The sequence below is a fragment of the Podarcis muralis genome, chromosome 1, assembly GCF_964188315.1.
Source record: "Podarcis muralis chromosome 1, rPodMur119.hap1.1, whole genome shotgun sequence".
Classification (NCBI taxonomy): domain Eukaryota; kingdom Metazoa; phylum Chordata; class Lepidosauria; order Squamata; family Lacertidae; genus Podarcis; species Podarcis muralis.
Genome location: NC_135655.1, coordinates 44,886,847 through 44,905,837, shown reverse-complemented (window position 1 = coordinate 44,905,837; position 18,991 = coordinate 44,886,847). Strand labels below are relative to the sequence as shown.

At 43.0% G+C, this 18,991-nt stretch overlaps 1 protein-coding gene across 7 annotated transcripts in view; it reads right to left on the bottom strand.

The window, feature by feature from the left end:
* The window catches only part of STARD9 (StAR related lipid transfer domain containing 9), a 100,281-nt gene that overhangs the window by 79,987 nt on the left and 1,303 nt on the right, over positions 1-18,991 (bottom strand). For 6 of the 7 annotated variants that reach the window (XR_013392571.1, XM_077927276.1, XM_077927287.1 and 3 more), the window contains exons 2-3: positions 15,534-15,603; positions 8,918-9,034 (exon numbers count right to left, since the gene is read on the bottom strand). Coding sequence is in view for 6 of the 7 variants with exons in the window: in XM_077927276.1 (XP_077783402.1) it covers positions 8,918-9,034; positions 15,534-15,603 (187 nt within the window). In the remaining variant the exon portion in view is untranslated. The remainder of the gene's footprint in view (positions 1-8,917; positions 9,035-15,533; positions 15,604-18,991) is intronic. The other variant, XM_077927283.1, reaches the window with a different exon arrangement.

Genomic DNA, 18,991 nt, shown 5'->3' with positions numbered 1-18,991 from the left:
TTAAAGCTAATTATTAAGTTGCTTTTACAATGAAAAACTCCAATCTTTCAATTATGGATACAGTTTCTGCCAAAGCCTCTAAGTCAAATGCAACTTGAATTTCACAACTGCTATCTGGAAAAGGAAAAAAACCCAACTCGATCTTTTTAATCATATCTAGTAAAAATAATCATTTTCTTCTATCATAATTATTTCATTGTATCTGTTAACCAATTAATATGTGGTCCTTCCTTTAAAGATGTGTTTCCCATTTTAATATTCTCCCTTGTTTTTCTCTTTTAAATTTCCCATTCTTTATTCAGCTAAGACTCAAAATATACACATTTTATTAAAATGTATTTTTAAGAGCAAAAACTCTTTAACTGCAAGCACTCTTTCATCAATGTTTATAAAATCCCTGTCTTTAAATCTCATGTGCATTGACTCACTATATGCCTGGCTTCAACAATATCCACTTCTGTCCCTAGGGAGCAAAAAATTCTAACAAAACCTCGTAATGGAAAACAATATGATCTGTTAAACAGATGGCTTGGTGTAGGGGTGTTGCCTACCATACAGTTGTACAGGAACAAAGATAAGATTTATTATTCTATTTGGAAATTCACATCATCAACTATCAAACACTTAACCATTTTTCTTAATGCTTAATTAATGAATTTCCATTAAGTCGTTCAGCACACATAATATTGTCCCTACCAGTCCTCCACCCCAGAATTCCAGGCTTTGGCATACAGTATGCAAACTACAGGCAGATAATCAACATGATACAGTATACAATAAAATTACAGTTGTACCCCGCAAGACGAATGCCTCGCAAGACGGAAAACCCGCAAGACGAAAGGGTTTTCTGTTTCGGAGGCGCTTCGCAAGACGAATTTCCCTATGGGCTTGCTTCGCAAGACGAAAGCCCATAGGGAAATCTCCGGGGACCTGTTTTAAATTGCTGGCGGTCGGGAGCAAAGACTTTCGCCCACAGCCGGCCTTCAGAAGAGGTCCTGGACCTCTTCTGAAGGCCGGCGGGGGGCAAAAGTCTTTGCTCCCCCCGCCTGCCTTCCCGGGACAGCGGAGACTTCTCCGCTGCCCCGGGCGATCTTAAAATGCTGGCGGGCGGGAGCGAAGCGTTCGCTGCTGACCCCCAGCATTTTAAAATCTCCCCGGGACAGCAGAGAAGTCCCGCCCCGCTCCAGATGGCCGCGCAAAGCTGCCTGCAGTCACGGGACTGCAGGCAGATCTGCGCCACCATCCCGAGCGGGGCGCTAAGTCCCGCCCCGCTCGGGATGGCGGCGCAGAGCTGTCTGCCGTCCCGGGATCAGCGCAGCTCTGCGCGGCCATCGGGAGCCGGGGGCGAAGCCCGCCCCGCTCCAGATGGCCGCGCAAAGCTGCCTGCAGTCGCGGGATTGCAGGCAGATCTGCGCCACCATCCCGAGCGGGGTGCTAAGTCCCGCCCCGCTCGGGATGGCGGCGCAGAGCTGTCTGCCGTCCCGGGATCAGCGCAGCTCTGCGCGGCCATCGGGAGCCGGGGGCGAAGCCCGCCCCGCTCCAGATGGCCGCGCAAAGCTGCCTGCAGTCGCGGGATTGCAGGCAGATCTGCGCCACCATCCCGAGCGGGGTGCGAAGTCCCGCCCCGCTCAGGATGGCGGCGCAGAGCTGTCTGCCGTCCCGGGATCAGCGCAGCTCTGCGCGGCCATCGGGAGCCGGGGGCGAAGCCCGCCCCGCTCCAGATGGCCGCGCAAAGCTGCCTGCAGTCGCGGGATTGCAGGCAGATCTGCGCCACCATCCCGAGCGGGGTGCTAAGTGCCGCCCCGCTCGGGATGGCGGCGCAGAGCTGTCTGCCGTCCCGGGATCAGCGCAGCTCTGCGCGGCCATCGGGAGCCGGGGGCGAAGCCCGCCCCGCTCCAGATGGCCGCGCAAAGCTGCCTGCAGTCGCGGGATTGCAGGCAGATCTGCGCCACCATCCCGAGCGGGGTGCTAAATCCCGCCCCGCTCGGGATGGCGGCGCAGAGCTGTCTGCCGTCCCGGGATCAGCGCAGCTCTGCGCGGCCATCGGGAGCCGGGGGCGAAGCCCGCCTCGCTCCAGATGGCCGCGCAAAGCTGCCTGCAGTCGCGGGATTGCAGGCAGATCTGCGCCACCATCCCGAGCGGGGTGCTAAGTCCCTCCCCGCTCGGGATGGCGGCGCAGAGCTGTCTGCCGTCCCGGGATCAGCGCAGCTCTGCGCGGCCATCGGGAGCCGGGGGCGAAGCCCGCCCCGCTCCAGATGGCCGCGCAAAGCTGCCTGCAGTCGCGGGATTGCAGGCAGATCTGCGCCACCATCCCGAGCGGGGTGCTAAGTCACGCCCCGCTCGGGATGGCGGCGCAGAGCTGTCTGCCGTCCGGGATCAGCGCAGCTCTGCGCGGCCATCGGGAGCCGGGGGCGAAGCCCGCCCCGCTCCAGATGGCCGCGCAAAGCTGCCTGCAGTCGCGGGATTGCAGGCAGATCTGCGCCACCATCCCGAGCGGGGTGCTAAGTCCCGCCCCGCTCGTGATGGCGGCGCAGAGCTGTCTGCCGTCCCGGGACTGCAGGCAGATCTGTGCCGCCATCCCGAGCGGGGCGCTAATGTTGAATGGTTTCTTTAAATGTAAAGGTTCATCATTGTTCCACTCGATGTGTATATCTTAAAGGGGCCAGAGCAAGGGCCAGAGCAAGATAACGAGACCCAACTTTAAAGCTGTGAAACATAGCAGGTGCTGCTGAGTTGTATTTGATTAAGGTGTGTCAGCATTTGGGTTTAGTATATAAGGAGCAGCACCTAGCTCTCCCATTACCCTGGGGGTTGGGTTGGCGGTTGGGTCTGGTTTGGTTGTTAATGTATGTAGTGTAAATGGAGTTTTTGTTTTTCTTATTAAAACCTTGTTTAAGTTATTTTTGAGTCCTTTTCATTTTTAATGCATAATCTCCCCAGCAAGCTATCTGCAGCGCTACCATACTGCAAATAGTCAACATCTTTGGTTATGGGCCCAGCTGCTGAGTGGATGACTGCATATTTTTGGACTCTGAGAAAGGTTTGAAAACTCCTTCTCCTGTTAGTGTAATTTTTTGTGGGTCTGGAAGAGTTCCAGAATGGTTGACCGGGTTCCTGAAGCTGAGAAGGCTCTGGTCTTCCCACAGCTAACAGATGAGAACTATAGTTTATGGTCTTTTCGGGTGGAGGCGCTTTTGACCTCTAGAGAAGTATGGACCTATGTAACTGATGACCCTCCTGACCCTGTAACTAATGCTTGGTCGAAAGGAGATGCAAAAGCCAGGGCGATAATTAATTTGGCAGTCAGCGACCAGCAAGTAGTCTATATAAGAAATAAGAAAACTGCCAAAGAAATGTGGGACAGTCTTGCAGCAGTGCATGTTAGAAAAGAGTCAGCATCTGCATTGACATTTTTCAAGCAGTTGTACCAGACGAAGTTGCAGCCTGGTGGTGATTTGGCAGCACACTTGAGACGTCTGGAGGCAATACGCGGCGAATTAATTCGAAGGGACATGGTGATACCTGATATTCAGTATGTTTTTATCATCCTTTGTTCCCTTAATGAGGACTTTGATGGTATAGCTAGCCAGATATCTGCTGTTCCACCAGCACAATTAACTGTGGAAGGGGTAACGGCAAGATTAATGGGCGAGTTGGATAGAAGGGAGGCTTGTGCCATAAGCACTCCTATTTCCAGAAAGAATGAGGAACGCCATATGCAAACCTGTGGTGATACAACTGCATTTAAAGCTGCAAAGCGTTGTTGGTTCTGCAATAAGCAAGGACATTTTGCAAAGGACTGCAGAGCCAAAAGAAAGCAAAGTACTCCCAAGTCTGTTTCTGTTCGTCAGTCACGGTTGTCAGCCCAACAGCAGACATCGTATAGTAAAGACAGAAACGAGCCGCGAGCTTTTCATGCTTGGACTACAAATCGTAAAAGAATTAAAGATGCCAAGTGGAAGTCTTTTATTATAGACTCTGGAGCATCTCAGCACATCTGCAATGATCGAAGCTTGTTTATTTCTTTCGAAGAGGAAATTGGTAATGTACATTTAGCCAATTCACAAGTCTTGCAGTCGCTTGGCAGAGGTACTGTTAAACTTGACTCTTTAAACATTACAATAGCAAACTGCATTTACTGCCCGTCAGTGGACAATTTATTGTCAGTAAGGTGCTTTGCTCGTCAAGGCATAACTGTGCGTTTCTTAAAATCAATGTGTGAGTTTTTTGATGGGAACAAACGTTTATTGTATGCCCGGGACTCTGATGGTTTATATAGACTGTATTTTCGCACCTACTCCCAATCGCCTATAAATTGCAGAGCAGCACAGTCAAGCCAGGGGTTGAGGAATGTAAGGCCTCATTCCGGGTGTGTCCATGAGGCGCACAGAATTCTGGGACACCTGAATTTTGCTGATGTAATTAAGACAAAGAATATCGTTAATGGCCTCAACTTAAAACCATGTAAATTCTTTATGCAATGTCTATCCTGTTGCAAGAATAAGATTAAGGTTGCACGCAAGGGTAGGTGCTCAGATAGGAAAGTAACTGAACCATTTGAGCGTGTACATTGTGATTTAGTTGGGCCACTCCCACCATCATTAGGAGGTTCTAAGTACTGGCTTACTCTGATAGACCAGTATAGTAGATACTGTTGGACTTATGCAATAGCTGAGAAGTCCCAAGCATTTGAAAAGTATAAAGTTTTTTGCAACTGGATAAAAACGCACTTTAACAAACCAATTAAGAACCTGTTTTCTGACCGGGGCGGGGAATTTGTTTCTGAGGATTTTGAGAAATTCCTGGAAGCGCAGGGGACTACTCATGAGTTATCTTGCCCCCGAAGTCCCTGGCAAAATGGGCTTGTTGAAGTTGTGCAGCGTGACCTACAGGCAGGGGTTAAAACGTATCTGCATGATGCTAATCTGCCCAAAGACTTTTGGGCTGAAGCACTTAATGCATTTTGTTACGTTAGAAATCGCAGTTATCATACTGGTTTAGATGTCACCCCCTATGAGAAACTGTTTAAAAAACGCCCTAATCTGAAATACCTCCGCATTTGGGGTTCAGATGTAATTATGCATTATCCTGCTAAGCAAAAATTGGGTGAACGTAGTGTCCAGGGAAAATTAATGGGCTACCAGCAGGGGGCGTACAGAATTTACATACCAGCAACTGGCAAATTTCATATTACCAGAAGCATGATACCAACTGTAAATTGGAATGGAGTTGCTGTCTTCCAAGATACTGATGGTATAGATAATACTGAGGAAGAAGAGAAAGAAGCAGCAGAAGAAGCAGCAGGAAATGGTGCTTCTGAATTAATGGGAAAAGACAAAAAGCCTGTTGAATCTGATAATTTGTTTGATGATTTAAAGTCACAGGCACCCGAGGGGAGGTTAGATTCTCTTGATTTTTCTGACCGAGAGCTTAGCCTACAGGCACCTCTTCAATCTGACAATGATTTACAACCTGAAACTAGTGGTTTACTTAGTCCCATTAAGTCTGAGAAGTCTGACTCTCCTTCTGGACTGAGACGTTCAGATAGAAAGAGACAGAAGCCACAACGATTTGCAGATGAACATTTTAATACTGTGTATGCCAATAAGGTAGTTTTTGAGCCAAAAAGCTACAGTGATGTTCAGAAATTACCTAAGCAACAAGCTGCAAATTGGTATAAAGCTATGAACTCCGAGATAGCTTCTTTAAAAGAGCATAACACTTGGTCTCTTGTACCACAAACCCCAGATATGAGACTTATTGATTCGAAATGGGTTTATAGAGTTAAAACGAATGACAAAAATGAAGTTGTAAGGTACAAAGCAAGATTAGCTAGGGGTTTTCAACAAATTCCAGGCGAAGATTATGATTTGTGTTATTCACCAAGCGTAAAATATGAAACAGTTAAGCTTTTGTTAAAAGATGCATCACAGCGTGGACATTCCGTTTATCACCTAGATATAAAAACTGCATATTTGTTTGCAGATTTAAAAGAACAAATTTTTATGCGTGTTCCTGAAGGCATAGACGCCGCTGAAGGTTTGGTATGCAAATTAAACAAATCCCTTTATGGTCTGCACCAAAGTGGAAGGAATTGGCACCAAACTTTAGCAAAAGAATTGCTGGATATTGGTTTTTCACAAGGAAAGGCAGACAATTGTGTGTTCATAAAGGAAAGGGCAAACTCTGTAACAAAAATATGTGTGTATGTAGATGACGTATTAATTTCTACAAAAACTAAACAGGAATATGAACAGGTGGTATCACAGTTACAGAAGAAATTTGATGTAGTGGAATTAGGCATAGCTAAAAATTACTTATCCATGCAAATTGAGAAAGGCAAAAATGGATCTTTTCTGGTTCATCAAACTGCAAAAATTGATGATCTTGTTGAAATGCTATGTTTAGAAAATGCAAATGGGAAGGAAACACCTATGGTGTGTGGTTTCACCTTTACAGGTGAAGACAAGCCATTTCCTAACAAAACTTTGTATCGTTCTGCTATAGGCAAGCTAAATTTCATTCAAAGAATCTCAAGACCAGATATAACTTATGCTTTTCACTTTCTGGCAAAATTTGTGGAAAAGCCTACTACACAATGTTTCTCTGCTCTTAAGAGAGTGGTAATGTACCTTAAACATACCAAACATTATAGGTTGCAGTTTACAACATGTATTGACAAAGGTTTTGAAATTTTCTGCGATGCATCTCATGCAATGGAACAAAATAATTGCAGGGGTGTGTCTGGTATGGTGTTTTGTTATAACGGTTGTCCATTTGAATGGAAGTCCCAAACACAAACCATTATTTGTCTCTCCACAACAGAAAGTGAATTGTGTGCATGCGTTCAGGCCACTCGTGATGTAGAATGGTATCTGCAAGTGTTTGCAGACCTACAGATGCAAGTAACACTACCAGTAAAAGTTTACCTTGATTCCCAGAGTGGACTTGCTATCCTGTGCTCAGAGACCAATACGCAGCGCACTAGAGTCTTAAGGTTACATTTAGAATTTGTAAAGCAACTAATTGCTGATGAAATGGTTGTATTTGAATATGTTCCTGGTGATAGTCAAATTGCGGACATTTTTACAAAAGCACTTCCAAAGGTTACACATGAAAAACATGTACAAAGTATGCTTTCTGTTTTTGTTCCACAATGATGAACCGCAGGGGAAATGTTGAATGGTTTCTTTAAATGTAAAGGTTCATCATTGTTCCACTCGATGTGTATATCTTAAAGGGGCCAGAGCAAGGGCCAGAGCAAGATAACGAGACCCAACTTTAAAGCTGTGAAACATAGCAGGTGCTGCATTTGATTAAGGTGTGTCAGCATTTGGGTTTAGTATATAAGGAGCAGCACCTAGCTCTCCCATTACCCTGGGGGTTGGGTTGGCGGTTGGGTCTGGTTTGGTTGTTAATGTATTTAGTGTAAATGGAGTTTTTGTTTTTCTTATTAAAACCTTGTTTAAGTTATTTTTGAGTCCTTTTCATTTTTAATGCATGATCTCCCCAGCAAGCTATCTGCAGCGCTACCATACTGCAAATAGTCAACAGCTAAGTCCCGCCCCGCTCGGGATGGCGGCGCAGAGCTGTCTGCCGTCCCGGGACTGCAGGCAGATCTGTGCCGCCATCCCGAGCGGGGCGCTAAGTCCCGCCCCGCTCTGGATGGCGGTGCAGATCTGCCTGCCGTCCCGGGATCAGCGAAGCGTTCGCTGCCGACCCCCAGCATTTTAAAATCTCCCCGTGTCCCGGTGAGATTTTAAAATGCTGGGGGTCGGCAGCGAAGCCCTTGTTCCCCCCCAGCCCCCCCCCCCAGCCTTCAGAAGAGGTCGGGGGAGAGACTGTCCCCGGACCTGGTCTGAAGGCGGTTTCCCTTGGAACGCATTAATTGATTTTCAATGCATTCCTATGGGAAACCGTGCATCGCAAGACGAAAAACTCGCAAGAAGAAAAAACTTGCGGAACGAATTAATTTCGTCTTGCGAGGCACCACTGTATATTGATGGTATTAGAGCAGGGGTCAGCAAACTTTTTCAGCAGGGAGCCAGTCCACTGTCCCTCAGACCTTGTGGGGGGCCGGACTATATTTTGAAAAAGAAAATGAACAAATTCCTATGTCCCACAAATAACCCAGAGATGCATTTTAAATAAAAGGACACATTCTACTCATGTAAAAACACGCTGATTCCCAGACTGTCCACGGGCTGGATTTAGAGGGCGATTGGGCTGGATCTGGCCCCCGGGCCTTAGTTTGCCTACCCCTGTATTACAGCATCCACAATCTACGTAGGAATAAATAATGGAAGAATGCAAATGAAATTGACATCAGCTAAGCCACATTGTAACTGATGGTTACTCATTGCTCTGGCAAGGGAATGAAGCAATAATAATGAGGAAAATAATTATTTGAATTGATGGAAGTGATAATTCAAGAGCAGTTTTCACTGCAACACTCCTTGCAATGGCTGGCTTTTGTTAAATGTATTTTACATGTTGAACATGTGCAGTCCAAAGTGACCAACAATAGAAGTTACTCCCAGGCACCTGACCAATGATTGATCAGGGATGTGAACCCAGATCATCCTACCCAAATTCCAACATATTGACCACTACATGACCCGGTGCCACTATTCTGTGACAGCTGGCAGATCCTAAAAACAGAAGAAGAATGCTGATAGATCAGACCAAAGGCCTATCCAGTCCAGTCCAACTTTCTGAAAGTTTGGGTCAATGTTAAGAATATCTGGAGTGGGTTGTAAGGGGCGTTATTGGTCTGACGCAGTACAACAGTTCACACACACCTAAGGCCAATGGATTAGAAACTGCTAATTTCAACGTGTTACTGATTTTATAAAGAAACCAGATTCATTTTATAGATTTCCAAGAAAGAAGAAAAAAATACCACTTATTTCCTTACCACTTCCTGAGATGCATATGTGGGATCCTCAGGGTCAACTGACCAATAGCAGTAATCAAAGCCAAATGCCACAACTTTCTCCCTTGTGTCCCAAACACCCTCATATCTGCTGTCCACCTGAGTTGAAAGAAAATAGAAGAAAGCAGCATGCATTTAGTTGTATTTACAAGATTTATTCTAAACCACTTCTGATGTTTACACAGTACATTTCTTTCAGTTAAAAGTATTTAGAGTCAAACACAGTCTGCATATTCCTCTTCCTAGTTTTACATTTCAAATAAAGATAATAAATACCACTTAAACAAGGGTGTCCAGAAATTCTGAAATGGAAATGATGGTGGTGGTGGTGGTGATCTCAAACTCTCTTTCTCAGATACCCAAACTATATATTATTATGCATACTGGTAAAATTGCACCATTAGATAAGGAGTGGTCCATACAAGCATTTTCACTGCTTGATTACTGTTTAATCAGGTGGCAAACTACAGGTGTGAATGAGCCATCACAAACATAACTTGTATTTCACTTCAAATAACCAGAACACAAAGAAATCACTTTATACTTTCTGCTGCAAATCATCCAGCCTTTATGAACTGATCCTCATTTGTGCACTTTATGACTTTTGTTTTTGATAACAAAAACCTGAGAAGAAGTCCAGAATTCATGAGGTAATACTGGGAGAAAAGAATTGAGGGATCTGTTAGTACCACCATCTCTGGTTACTCAAATCTCTTGCTAAAATGCCTGAAGCAGAAACTTTCAGTGTCTGTCTGTTGGGAGATCTGCCCTACAGTCACACAAGTGATAATCCTTTCTTTAAACAAAAACACTTAACCATAAGAACCAGAGGATGCAGCAAAACTAAAGAATGCCATATTACTTTATCTAAAGTATTGCACATGTTTGCTTTAACATATTTTTTCCATCACCAATTTGATTCACACATAATTTCTGGAGACTTTTTTTACCTGCAAGAGTGATCTACCAATATGAGCAGCAAAATTAAAGCAAAATTAAAAAATATTGTATCCTAAATGTTGCAGAAGATGCCACAGCTGACTTGATTCACATTCACACAGGTGAACAGGGGAAAATTTGCATATGCTGGTTTCCAAATCCATGGTAAGCTGGTTTGTTTGCATGAAGTGCTAGAGCTAGGATCCAATGGCGTATATGCACCACAAGTTCACCAGAGACTGGGGAACAGTACACCAATAGGCTTTTCAAGTGTTTTCTCTGAGACTATCATACCACACCTCTCCAATAGTTGTGGAAGCAGATGCTAAGAACTGCAAGCTTCATCTCACTATATACAACTCACATAAGACTTACTGTGAGCAAAGGACATTGGCCACAATCTGTGAATTGGCCACATACTTGACATGCCGGCTGTTTGTAATATTATTTCTTCTTTTTCACATTAAAAAAATATGTTTCTTATGCTTTTACTGCTGAACTAATGGCAGCCACAAAAAGGGAGAGAGGTGAAAATACACAAGCTATTGTTTTGACTTCTGGTGTGGCTACTCTATTACTAATCTGCCTGCACCAGGAAAGCAGGCTGGGCATGTTGCCAAGCAAATATATTTTTACTTTGTGCTCATCAAAAGAGGAAAGCACTGAGTCACCACACAGAGGAGAAATAGCAGTACCCTAATGGCAGTAAAAACAAACAGCAATTCAACATTTTACAATGATTTCCAAATTTTATTTTATTTTGTAAATAAGTTTTATTTGTTAAAAAAATAATCTATGCAGTATGACAAATCACCACTTGCAGTATCTTAGACAGAAAGTAAAAGCACTATTTAAAGAACTGGTTTTGAAAAATACACCCAAATCAATCAGATAATGCTTTGACACCTAGCAAAATTAACTGTGAAGCGACTGGCATTAATTAAAACCCAAGGCTAACCAGAGGTGATAGATACTTGAGGCTCCATTAGTGTCCCAAATCAGACCAGCTGCTTAGAACAAAGCCTTCTCCATCTATTTAGATTGCCCTTTCAAAATAACTTTGATAATTTAAAACTAGCATATCTCAATGCTATCTATAAAATGTTTAATATTATGTTGTGATGCCACTAATGATCCTTTCAAACTCTTAGGGGATACATTCTGTTTTTCAGATACAGGTGCTCCTTAGCTTCCAGTAATACAAGGATATGACACTATTATACTTTGCTAATGAAAAAATGTACACAGACAACCTGAAACATCAGCAACACAAATTCTACAGGATGTCATCTCCTCAAAGTCCCTAAAATATCAGAAGCATGCTCCATAGTAAATCAGAATAGGGCTTTTGGTGTGGTTGCTCTTGTTTTGCAGAACAGCATCCTAGTTGACATTTGGAGGCATTTTTGTTTCAACAAGCTTTTTTCAGGTGAATGGATTAAAAAAAGGAGGTCTCTGCCTTGGGTCTCTAACTGTATTGTTTTAAACCCTATTTCTGACTTTTTTTTAATTACGTGATTGCAAGTCACCTTGAGATGTGTGAAAACTAATAAACTAATAAAATTAAATAAGACTTTTGTCATGTTATTTTCACTATTGTATGCATTTCCTCTAATATATATGATGGCAATAAATTTGTGGCTTGAGGGCTACATTGTAATTTGCGTTTGTCTGAAATTTTGCTGCATTTTGGCTCACATACAGTTTCAGGAAATGCAAATGATTACCAAATCAAATCTCTCCCCCATCTGTTATGATTCTATGATCCTTTAAGAGAATGTTATCTGTGTGGAAGTAAAACTAACTTATAAGAATCTATTTGCCATGCTAACTAACTTAAACTTATGTTTGCTTTGCCTACTGGTACAATATAACCTGGTCTTTTCAACAATTGTATCAAAAGGATTACCTTTAATAATGAAGCTTATATTGCACAATCATTCAGAGGCATGCCTCATTTAGCTCACTATGTTCTACAATGGCTATTATGTTTGACTGAGAGCTCTTGACTTGCTACAGAGATAAAATGAACCCCCCCCCCCAGCAGTTACTGATCATTCTGTCATACTAAGAAGTAAACAGAAAGCAAATTATTTTGCTGGTCAACTCTCCTGAAATACCAAAAACGTTATTTATTAAACTTATTAATCACTTTTCTAAGCAAAAAGTAACTCAAAGTGACTTGCAACAATAAATAAATTACACATTATTATTACAGATTATTACAGTGGTGCCCCGCAAGACGAATGCCTCGCAAGACGAAAAACTCGCTAGACGAAAGGGTTTTTCGTTTTTTGAGTCGTTCCGCAAGACGAATTTCCCTATGGGCTTGCTTCGCAAGACGAAACGTCTTGCGAGTTCTTGCGAGTTTGTTTCCTTTTTCTTAAAGCCGCTAAGCCGTTAATAGCCGCTAAGCCGTTAATAGCCGCTAAGCCGCTAATAGCTGCTAAGCCGCTAATAGCCGTGCTTCGCAAGACGAAAAAACCGCAAGACGAAGAGACTCGCAGAACGGATTAATTTCGTCTTGCGAGGCACCACTGTATTTATTACAAATTCTGCTGATTCCTGATAAATTAGATTAATTCATTGAGTATAAGGCTTTGCATACCTGTTGGTGGGGAACAAATGAGTGAGAGTAGCCTAATGCATATGCCCTACAAAACTTTCCCAGATATATCTGGTTGGCCTCTGTGGAAGACCAGATGCTGAACTGAGGGCTGGGCCATCCATGAGACTGAGGCAGATTCCTTGGGTGGTAGAATTCCATGATGCAGTGCCTCTGCAGGTGCCCCAGTCACCCCTGCCACTGCTGCAGAAGCGAGAAGTGGTGGCTACCAGAGAGATCTCGCTAGAGTTCTGTGAGATCTCACCATGTGACCCCAGTAAATGAGTTTGAGGGAAGGGCTACAGCGGTGGTGGGTGGACTTCCCATTTTGCCATGATGCCACCCCTGGCTGGACTTGATAGGCCTTTGGGGGGGGGGGGGTTCCATTAAAACAGTTCTTATATTTAGAAGGTAAGTGCTACAAAGCTTTCGTTTCCTAATCAAAGAAACCACACTTCAATCCCAATATTTCTGAATGTATGCATTTCTTATATTTGCCTATGGAAAAGGAAAATTCCACATATGCATCCAATGAAAGTTAGAGTTCTTTCCTCGGGTATCCATAAGAAGTAGAAGAAATATATGATACCAAACTAGTTCAGCATGTGAGTCGGCATAAAACGGTTCTCCCCCTTAACTCTCAAACTTGCCTGTGGTGAGAGGAGGAAACAGACATTGCGACAGTGTTTAAAACTGTAATTGTGTTCATCTATTTTAATTATATATTTGAAAATATGAAGTGGTATCATAATAAGCTTCAGTTCTCCTTTAGTTCTGTTAGATGTAAGCATTTCACATAGCTGTTCCATGTCTACATGCTCGCCACCAGCAGAGTATGTAGACATATATTTTGGTCAACACCTTGCAGTGTCTTACAAATAAAAATTATACATTACTTATGCCCTCCATATCCCAGCCACAATAAAGAACCAGCCAACTGATCTCATGAATGTCCTAAAAGACACTGAACACCATCTATCTACTGGCACCCTCCTAGAACAGGTCCAAGAATTATCCCAGCTCCGGAAAGAATATAAAAGAAGGAGGAAAACACTTATCTAGTTATTTGATTTCTGCCAACAGCCTCTTAAGGCATTTAAAATACTAATTATCTTAAGCAAGTCACCTAAAATAATCAGGCGGACATGCATATACAAATAAAGACTAAGCAAGAAATAGAAAGCATCTGTCCTACAGAATTCCCACAGTAATCATGGTTACTCTATAATTCACTTATCTGCCTTTATTCCGAGTAGGAAGATACATTGCCAACAGAAACTGATTTTGGCCCCATTTTGCTATTTGACTAAAAGAGTACAGTAGCATTCAGGAGTCCCAATGTCTGGAAAAAACCAGTTCTGTTTCCCATGCCCTATAAAAGAAGCCTCCAAGAATCTCAAAACGGAAAGGATGTGCAGTCCAACTAAGTCAATTCTAAACGTAGCCAGTCACCCATCAGGATGTTAACTGTAGCTCAGTACACAGTTCTGTTACGTTTCCCAGAGATTAGTTGCAATCCTATTAGACTGCAATTAAAAGAGAGGGCAAGGGAGAGAGAAATAAGGAAGAAAGTTATCCAGATGTTTGAAATTTTGTCCTTATCTTACTGTTACTAACAATTTACTGACAGCCTTGATGAAATAAAGGCATTCAACTGAAATGCAGGGAGCTGCAGCAACAGAAGCATGGCTAGAAAAAGGCTATGTTATCATCTGTTTTAAAGATCAACAGATGTTTACTTCAATTCCATAAGGAACTCAGAAGCTGTGCCAGAAGCTGTGCCCCCCCCCTTTGCATTTCCTTCCCAGTTTATTTTTAAATTTGCTTTTGGGATACGAAAGAATGATTTTCAGCAGATTTTTCTAAAGGACTGGCAACTGCTTAAAAAAACAACAACATAGTAAAAAGTAGATATACTGTTTTCCAGACATAGAACGAAAGTCCTCTTAATACATAACATAAGAACATAATAAAAGCCTGCTGGATCAGGATAGTAGCCTATCTAGTCCAGCATCCTGTTCTCACAGTGGCCAACCAGATGCATGTGGGGAACCTGCAAGCAGGGCTTAAGCACAATATCATTCTCCCTTCCTGTGGCTTCCAGCAACGGATAAAACTTTGCATTGCACTCAAGACTTATACCTCAGTAAAATTGTGGCTTCAGATTTTGCTCTTGTACCAAAATCAAGAGGGCCACGTTTGTATGAGCATTCCCCCCCCCCCGAAAGGTACCACAGGTATCTCAAAATGATGTTTAGACACACATGCTTTCAGAAAGCAGTATGTGAATTTAATGCAATAATTCATCCACACAGGGAAAACAAAATGCTAAAATGTAAGAAATGGTAAGTGAAGTCACCGCAAGTTGGAGCTAGGATTCAACCTGCACAAATGTAAGCTAGACATGCAGACCAAAGGAGCGTGCCCCCACAAAACATATACAGTGGTATCTCGGGTTAAGAACTTTATTTGTTCTGGAGGTCCATTCTTAACCTGAAACTGTTCTTAACCTGAAGCACCACTTTAGCTAATGGGGCCTCCCACTGCTGCCACGCCGCCGAAGCACGATTTCTGTTCTCATCCTGAAGCAAAGTTCTTAACCCGAGGTACTATTTCTGGGTTAGTGGAGTCTGTAACCTGAGGTACCACTGTACAGGAATGGGAGGCAAAGTACTGATCTATACAATGTCTCTGCATGTTCTGATTGGTGAGATACAGACCAGCCTTGGATTGTCAACTCAAGCTCCTCTTGCAATGGTTCTGCTCGTTTATTTATTACATTCCTATTCCACCTGTTCCCCAATAAACTCAAAGGGCAGCATATATAGGGTGACCCCATGTTCTCCTTCACAACAACCCTGTGATGCAGCAATGAAGAAATTGGCCAAAGCTCACTCAGTGAACTTCATGGCTAAATAGTAATAAATCCTTGCCTCGTCTGTTCCAAGTCTAATGCTATATCCATTACACCACACTGTCTCTACTCTACAAGCAACAAGAATTGCACTAGAAATGTCAGGCTTTTCAGATGCCAAAATAAAAATTAAAGCACACCTTTAGGTTTCTGACTTTTGCCACTCTATCTTCAACTTCTACAATTATTCTTCTTCCTTCTGCGAGCTCTCTGAAAATGAGATGAAAACAAATTATATAACTATGAAGATACAAAGCTTTTCTGTATTAAAAAACAATGATATGTATTAAAACATTATGGGCATGTTTCAGAACTTTCAGGTCGCACTGGTTTAAACAGGAGTGAGTTAAGCATATTTATCATTCTCCCAGTAAGTGTACCTGATAATGTTTAACTTCAGTGGGCCCAGTCCCCTTATTTCTTCATTCTGCTATGTAATAACTTGCTTATAGTCTATGTAATAACTTGCTTATTATGTAATAACTTGCTTTATAGATGCATTCACAAACGACTCTGAAGCAAACAATACAATCAGGAGAATTAAGTTAATGGAAAACCATTAGTTCAGACACATACACCAACAAATATTCTATACATTTAGAACTTTAAAGGTAGAAAAAGTAAGAGAACAATAATAATAACCTCAAACAGAAGACTACTTTTCATGAAGAGAGATAAATGTCTTAAATTCAAATGAATTATTTTATTTTGACTTTTGAGAGATTTTCTCAAAGTACTTAGATATGCTTTAATAGTCAGATGATGACAGAAGCAGATGATGTAAACTAACTACCCAAAGCTTGACACTATTTAGTTTCCACAAATTTAAGGAAGTTGCCTAGCCCATTTTTAAAGGCAAGTTAACACAGATTGCCTTTTGAAGGTAAATGCTGGGAGCTTAAATCTCTTCAAGAGTACTGGTCAAGGCAGAAAAAAATAATGCTGCTATGAGACTTCTGCATTAAAGAAAACTGCAGAAGTACCACAAGACCTGCTCAGAAACAGAGAGTGACTTAAGGATTGGTAGGCAAACTAAGGCCCAGGGGGCCAGATCCAGCCCAATCGCCTTCTAAATCTGGCCTGCAGATGGTCTGGGAATCAGCATGTTTTTACATGAGTAGAATGTGTCCTTTTATTTAAAATGCATCTCTGGGTTATTTGTGGGGCAAAGGAATTAATTGATATATATTTTTCAAAATATAGTCCGGCCTCCAACAAGGTCTGAGGGACAGTAGACCAGCCCCCTGCTGAAAAAGTTTGTTGACGCCTGGACTTAAGAGTTTACTCTGTGCAGAAACCTCAGAGCTATTCCCTTGTTTCATTTGCATTAATTTATTTTGGCTTTCTCCTGATTAAAGGCAGAGAGTGCAAGCCAGCTAAAACATACTCAGAGTAAGCCCAGTGAAATAAACAGACAAGCAAATTGTTTTGAATGGGTCTACTCATAGTATGATTTAGATGGATATCATACAGAGGCACTACAATTCCACTGTTACCTGATTCCTGGAAGCCGGTTGTGGAAGCTGCATTACTTAGTTCCTGCATAAAAATGCAGGATTTAACGTTAAGATTTGCTTCTAATTTTCTGGATTGAGAGATGGTTGCCCAAGTCATATTAAAACGCTGCTTAATTCAAGTATACTTGAATTTGTTTAAAGGCTGAGAAACTATACCACTTAAGACATAAATGGTTATTTATTATAAGGGTCAGTGGTCCAAAAACATGACCCAAGTTAATAAAAAAAATGAAAGTAGTAAAACAAGCAAGCAGCATATTGAAATATTCAATCTGTTTCTTTGTTGCTGTTCTCTCTTTTCTCCAGAGGAGGAGTTACATTACTAGTCATACAAAGTTTTGCAACCGCTCCAAAGTTTTCTCTCTCCCACCCTCCCCAAATTTCCACAGTACACATGGTTTTAATCATCCCATTAGACACAGGCACTCACTCACACAATGGTCTTTCCAGCACGTATGAGAACTGAATTTGCAATCTTGTACATCAGCTTTTAGGATGTGTGGAATTGCTAAATGCATAAACTCAGCCTGCAAAGCAGGGAGAATGAAGAGGATTGGTTAGTGGCACTGCTTGAGCCCATAGCACCCTTGGTGGGTGGACACAAGCGCAGGGAGCAGGGTGCACTGGGAGCCGGGGTGGAGGGAGAAGAAGCCCACTGCAGAACCCCAGCAGCCCCCCACACCCGGCACGCCTTAGCCACAGCCCCTCGCGGGGTCAGGGCTGATGGAGCCTGCTCCTCTGCGCTCCGGGTGCAGAGCAACACGTGGGGACATGGCCAATGGTGCTTGTTTGTCCCTGTGTGTGCCAGGTGCACGGAGGGAGAAAGGAGGTCCATTTGGGCCCACAAGGCAAAGTGGCCAATGAAGCTAGTCCCTCCCTCGGCTGCAGTGCCGCCACTGATGGGCAACTGCAGGGGATCACAGCATTGGAGAGGGGCAGTGCTGCTACCTCTTAAACACCTCTGCCCCTGGGTCAGGCCTGACCTGGGAGTGGAGCGGCTCCTGCCCACACCCCAGCCCCAAAGACCAGCCCAGGTGTAGTTTCCCTTGTGCCCCCTCAAAAATGTGCCCAGGGCAACAGCCCCCCACGCTATGCCACTGGTGCAGGTAGAAATATTACAGAAGTTTAGAAATGACCTAGTTCTATCTATGGTAACATCAGCATTTCTATATTTAAAATGGAAAGACCTCCCATTACTGGATAGTAGAAACAGAGACCCCAAAATTTTATCCTTAGCACTTTAGGCACTGTCCATTGGCAGTAGTGCAATATTTTCTCCTCATATAATAGATGGGGAGCATGACCAGCATATGCCTATTTGGGTGCTTCAGGAAAAGATGATGCCGTAACCAATTAATGGATGGAGGTTGACTTGACTAGCAATGAAATGTCCTTCATTGCACCTGAGAAAAGCTAGTTTTGAGGGTGCAGAACAGGCCACGTGAAGTCAAGCAGCTCTGTTCTGCAACAGAATGGTACAGACAGCGGGCACCATCACTGTCCCCCAAGAACTGTGCCCAAGGTGGTCATATCACTCAGCCAGGATACGCATTTTACACAGCCAGAGAATGTGCCCTCATCAAGAAATTAAGTAACAACTTAAGGTTTTCAGAACTGGCAGGGCTCTGTCAGGAGAGGAGTAGCTTGCCTTTCAAGTTTTTTGGTAATTATAAAGTAATGTTAGATGAGCACTCCATCACTGAAATAGCAAACTCCTGCGAGGGCATAGAAACCAAGGACATCAAGTGATTAAAAATAACAAGTTTATAAAACAGCATGGGGAAGTTTAGTTTTGCTCGTCTTTAGGCACCGCAGGTACAGTTTCTACGATTGTCTATTATACTTTGTGTTCCATGAAGCAATCACAAAAGCAGTGAACATGGCAACTGGAAAAAAACCAATCACATTCTCAGAGTCCTAAGTGTGCAGTTTGCGTGGAAAATGCAATATATTAGCAACAAAAGTGGAGTCTTGGGAGAAGACAACTGGACCCCATAGCAATTGCACATTTAATACACTAGTATAAACTCATTGCCTGGAAAGGCCTTTAAATAATTCAACTGTAGCCAAGTTGTTATGAA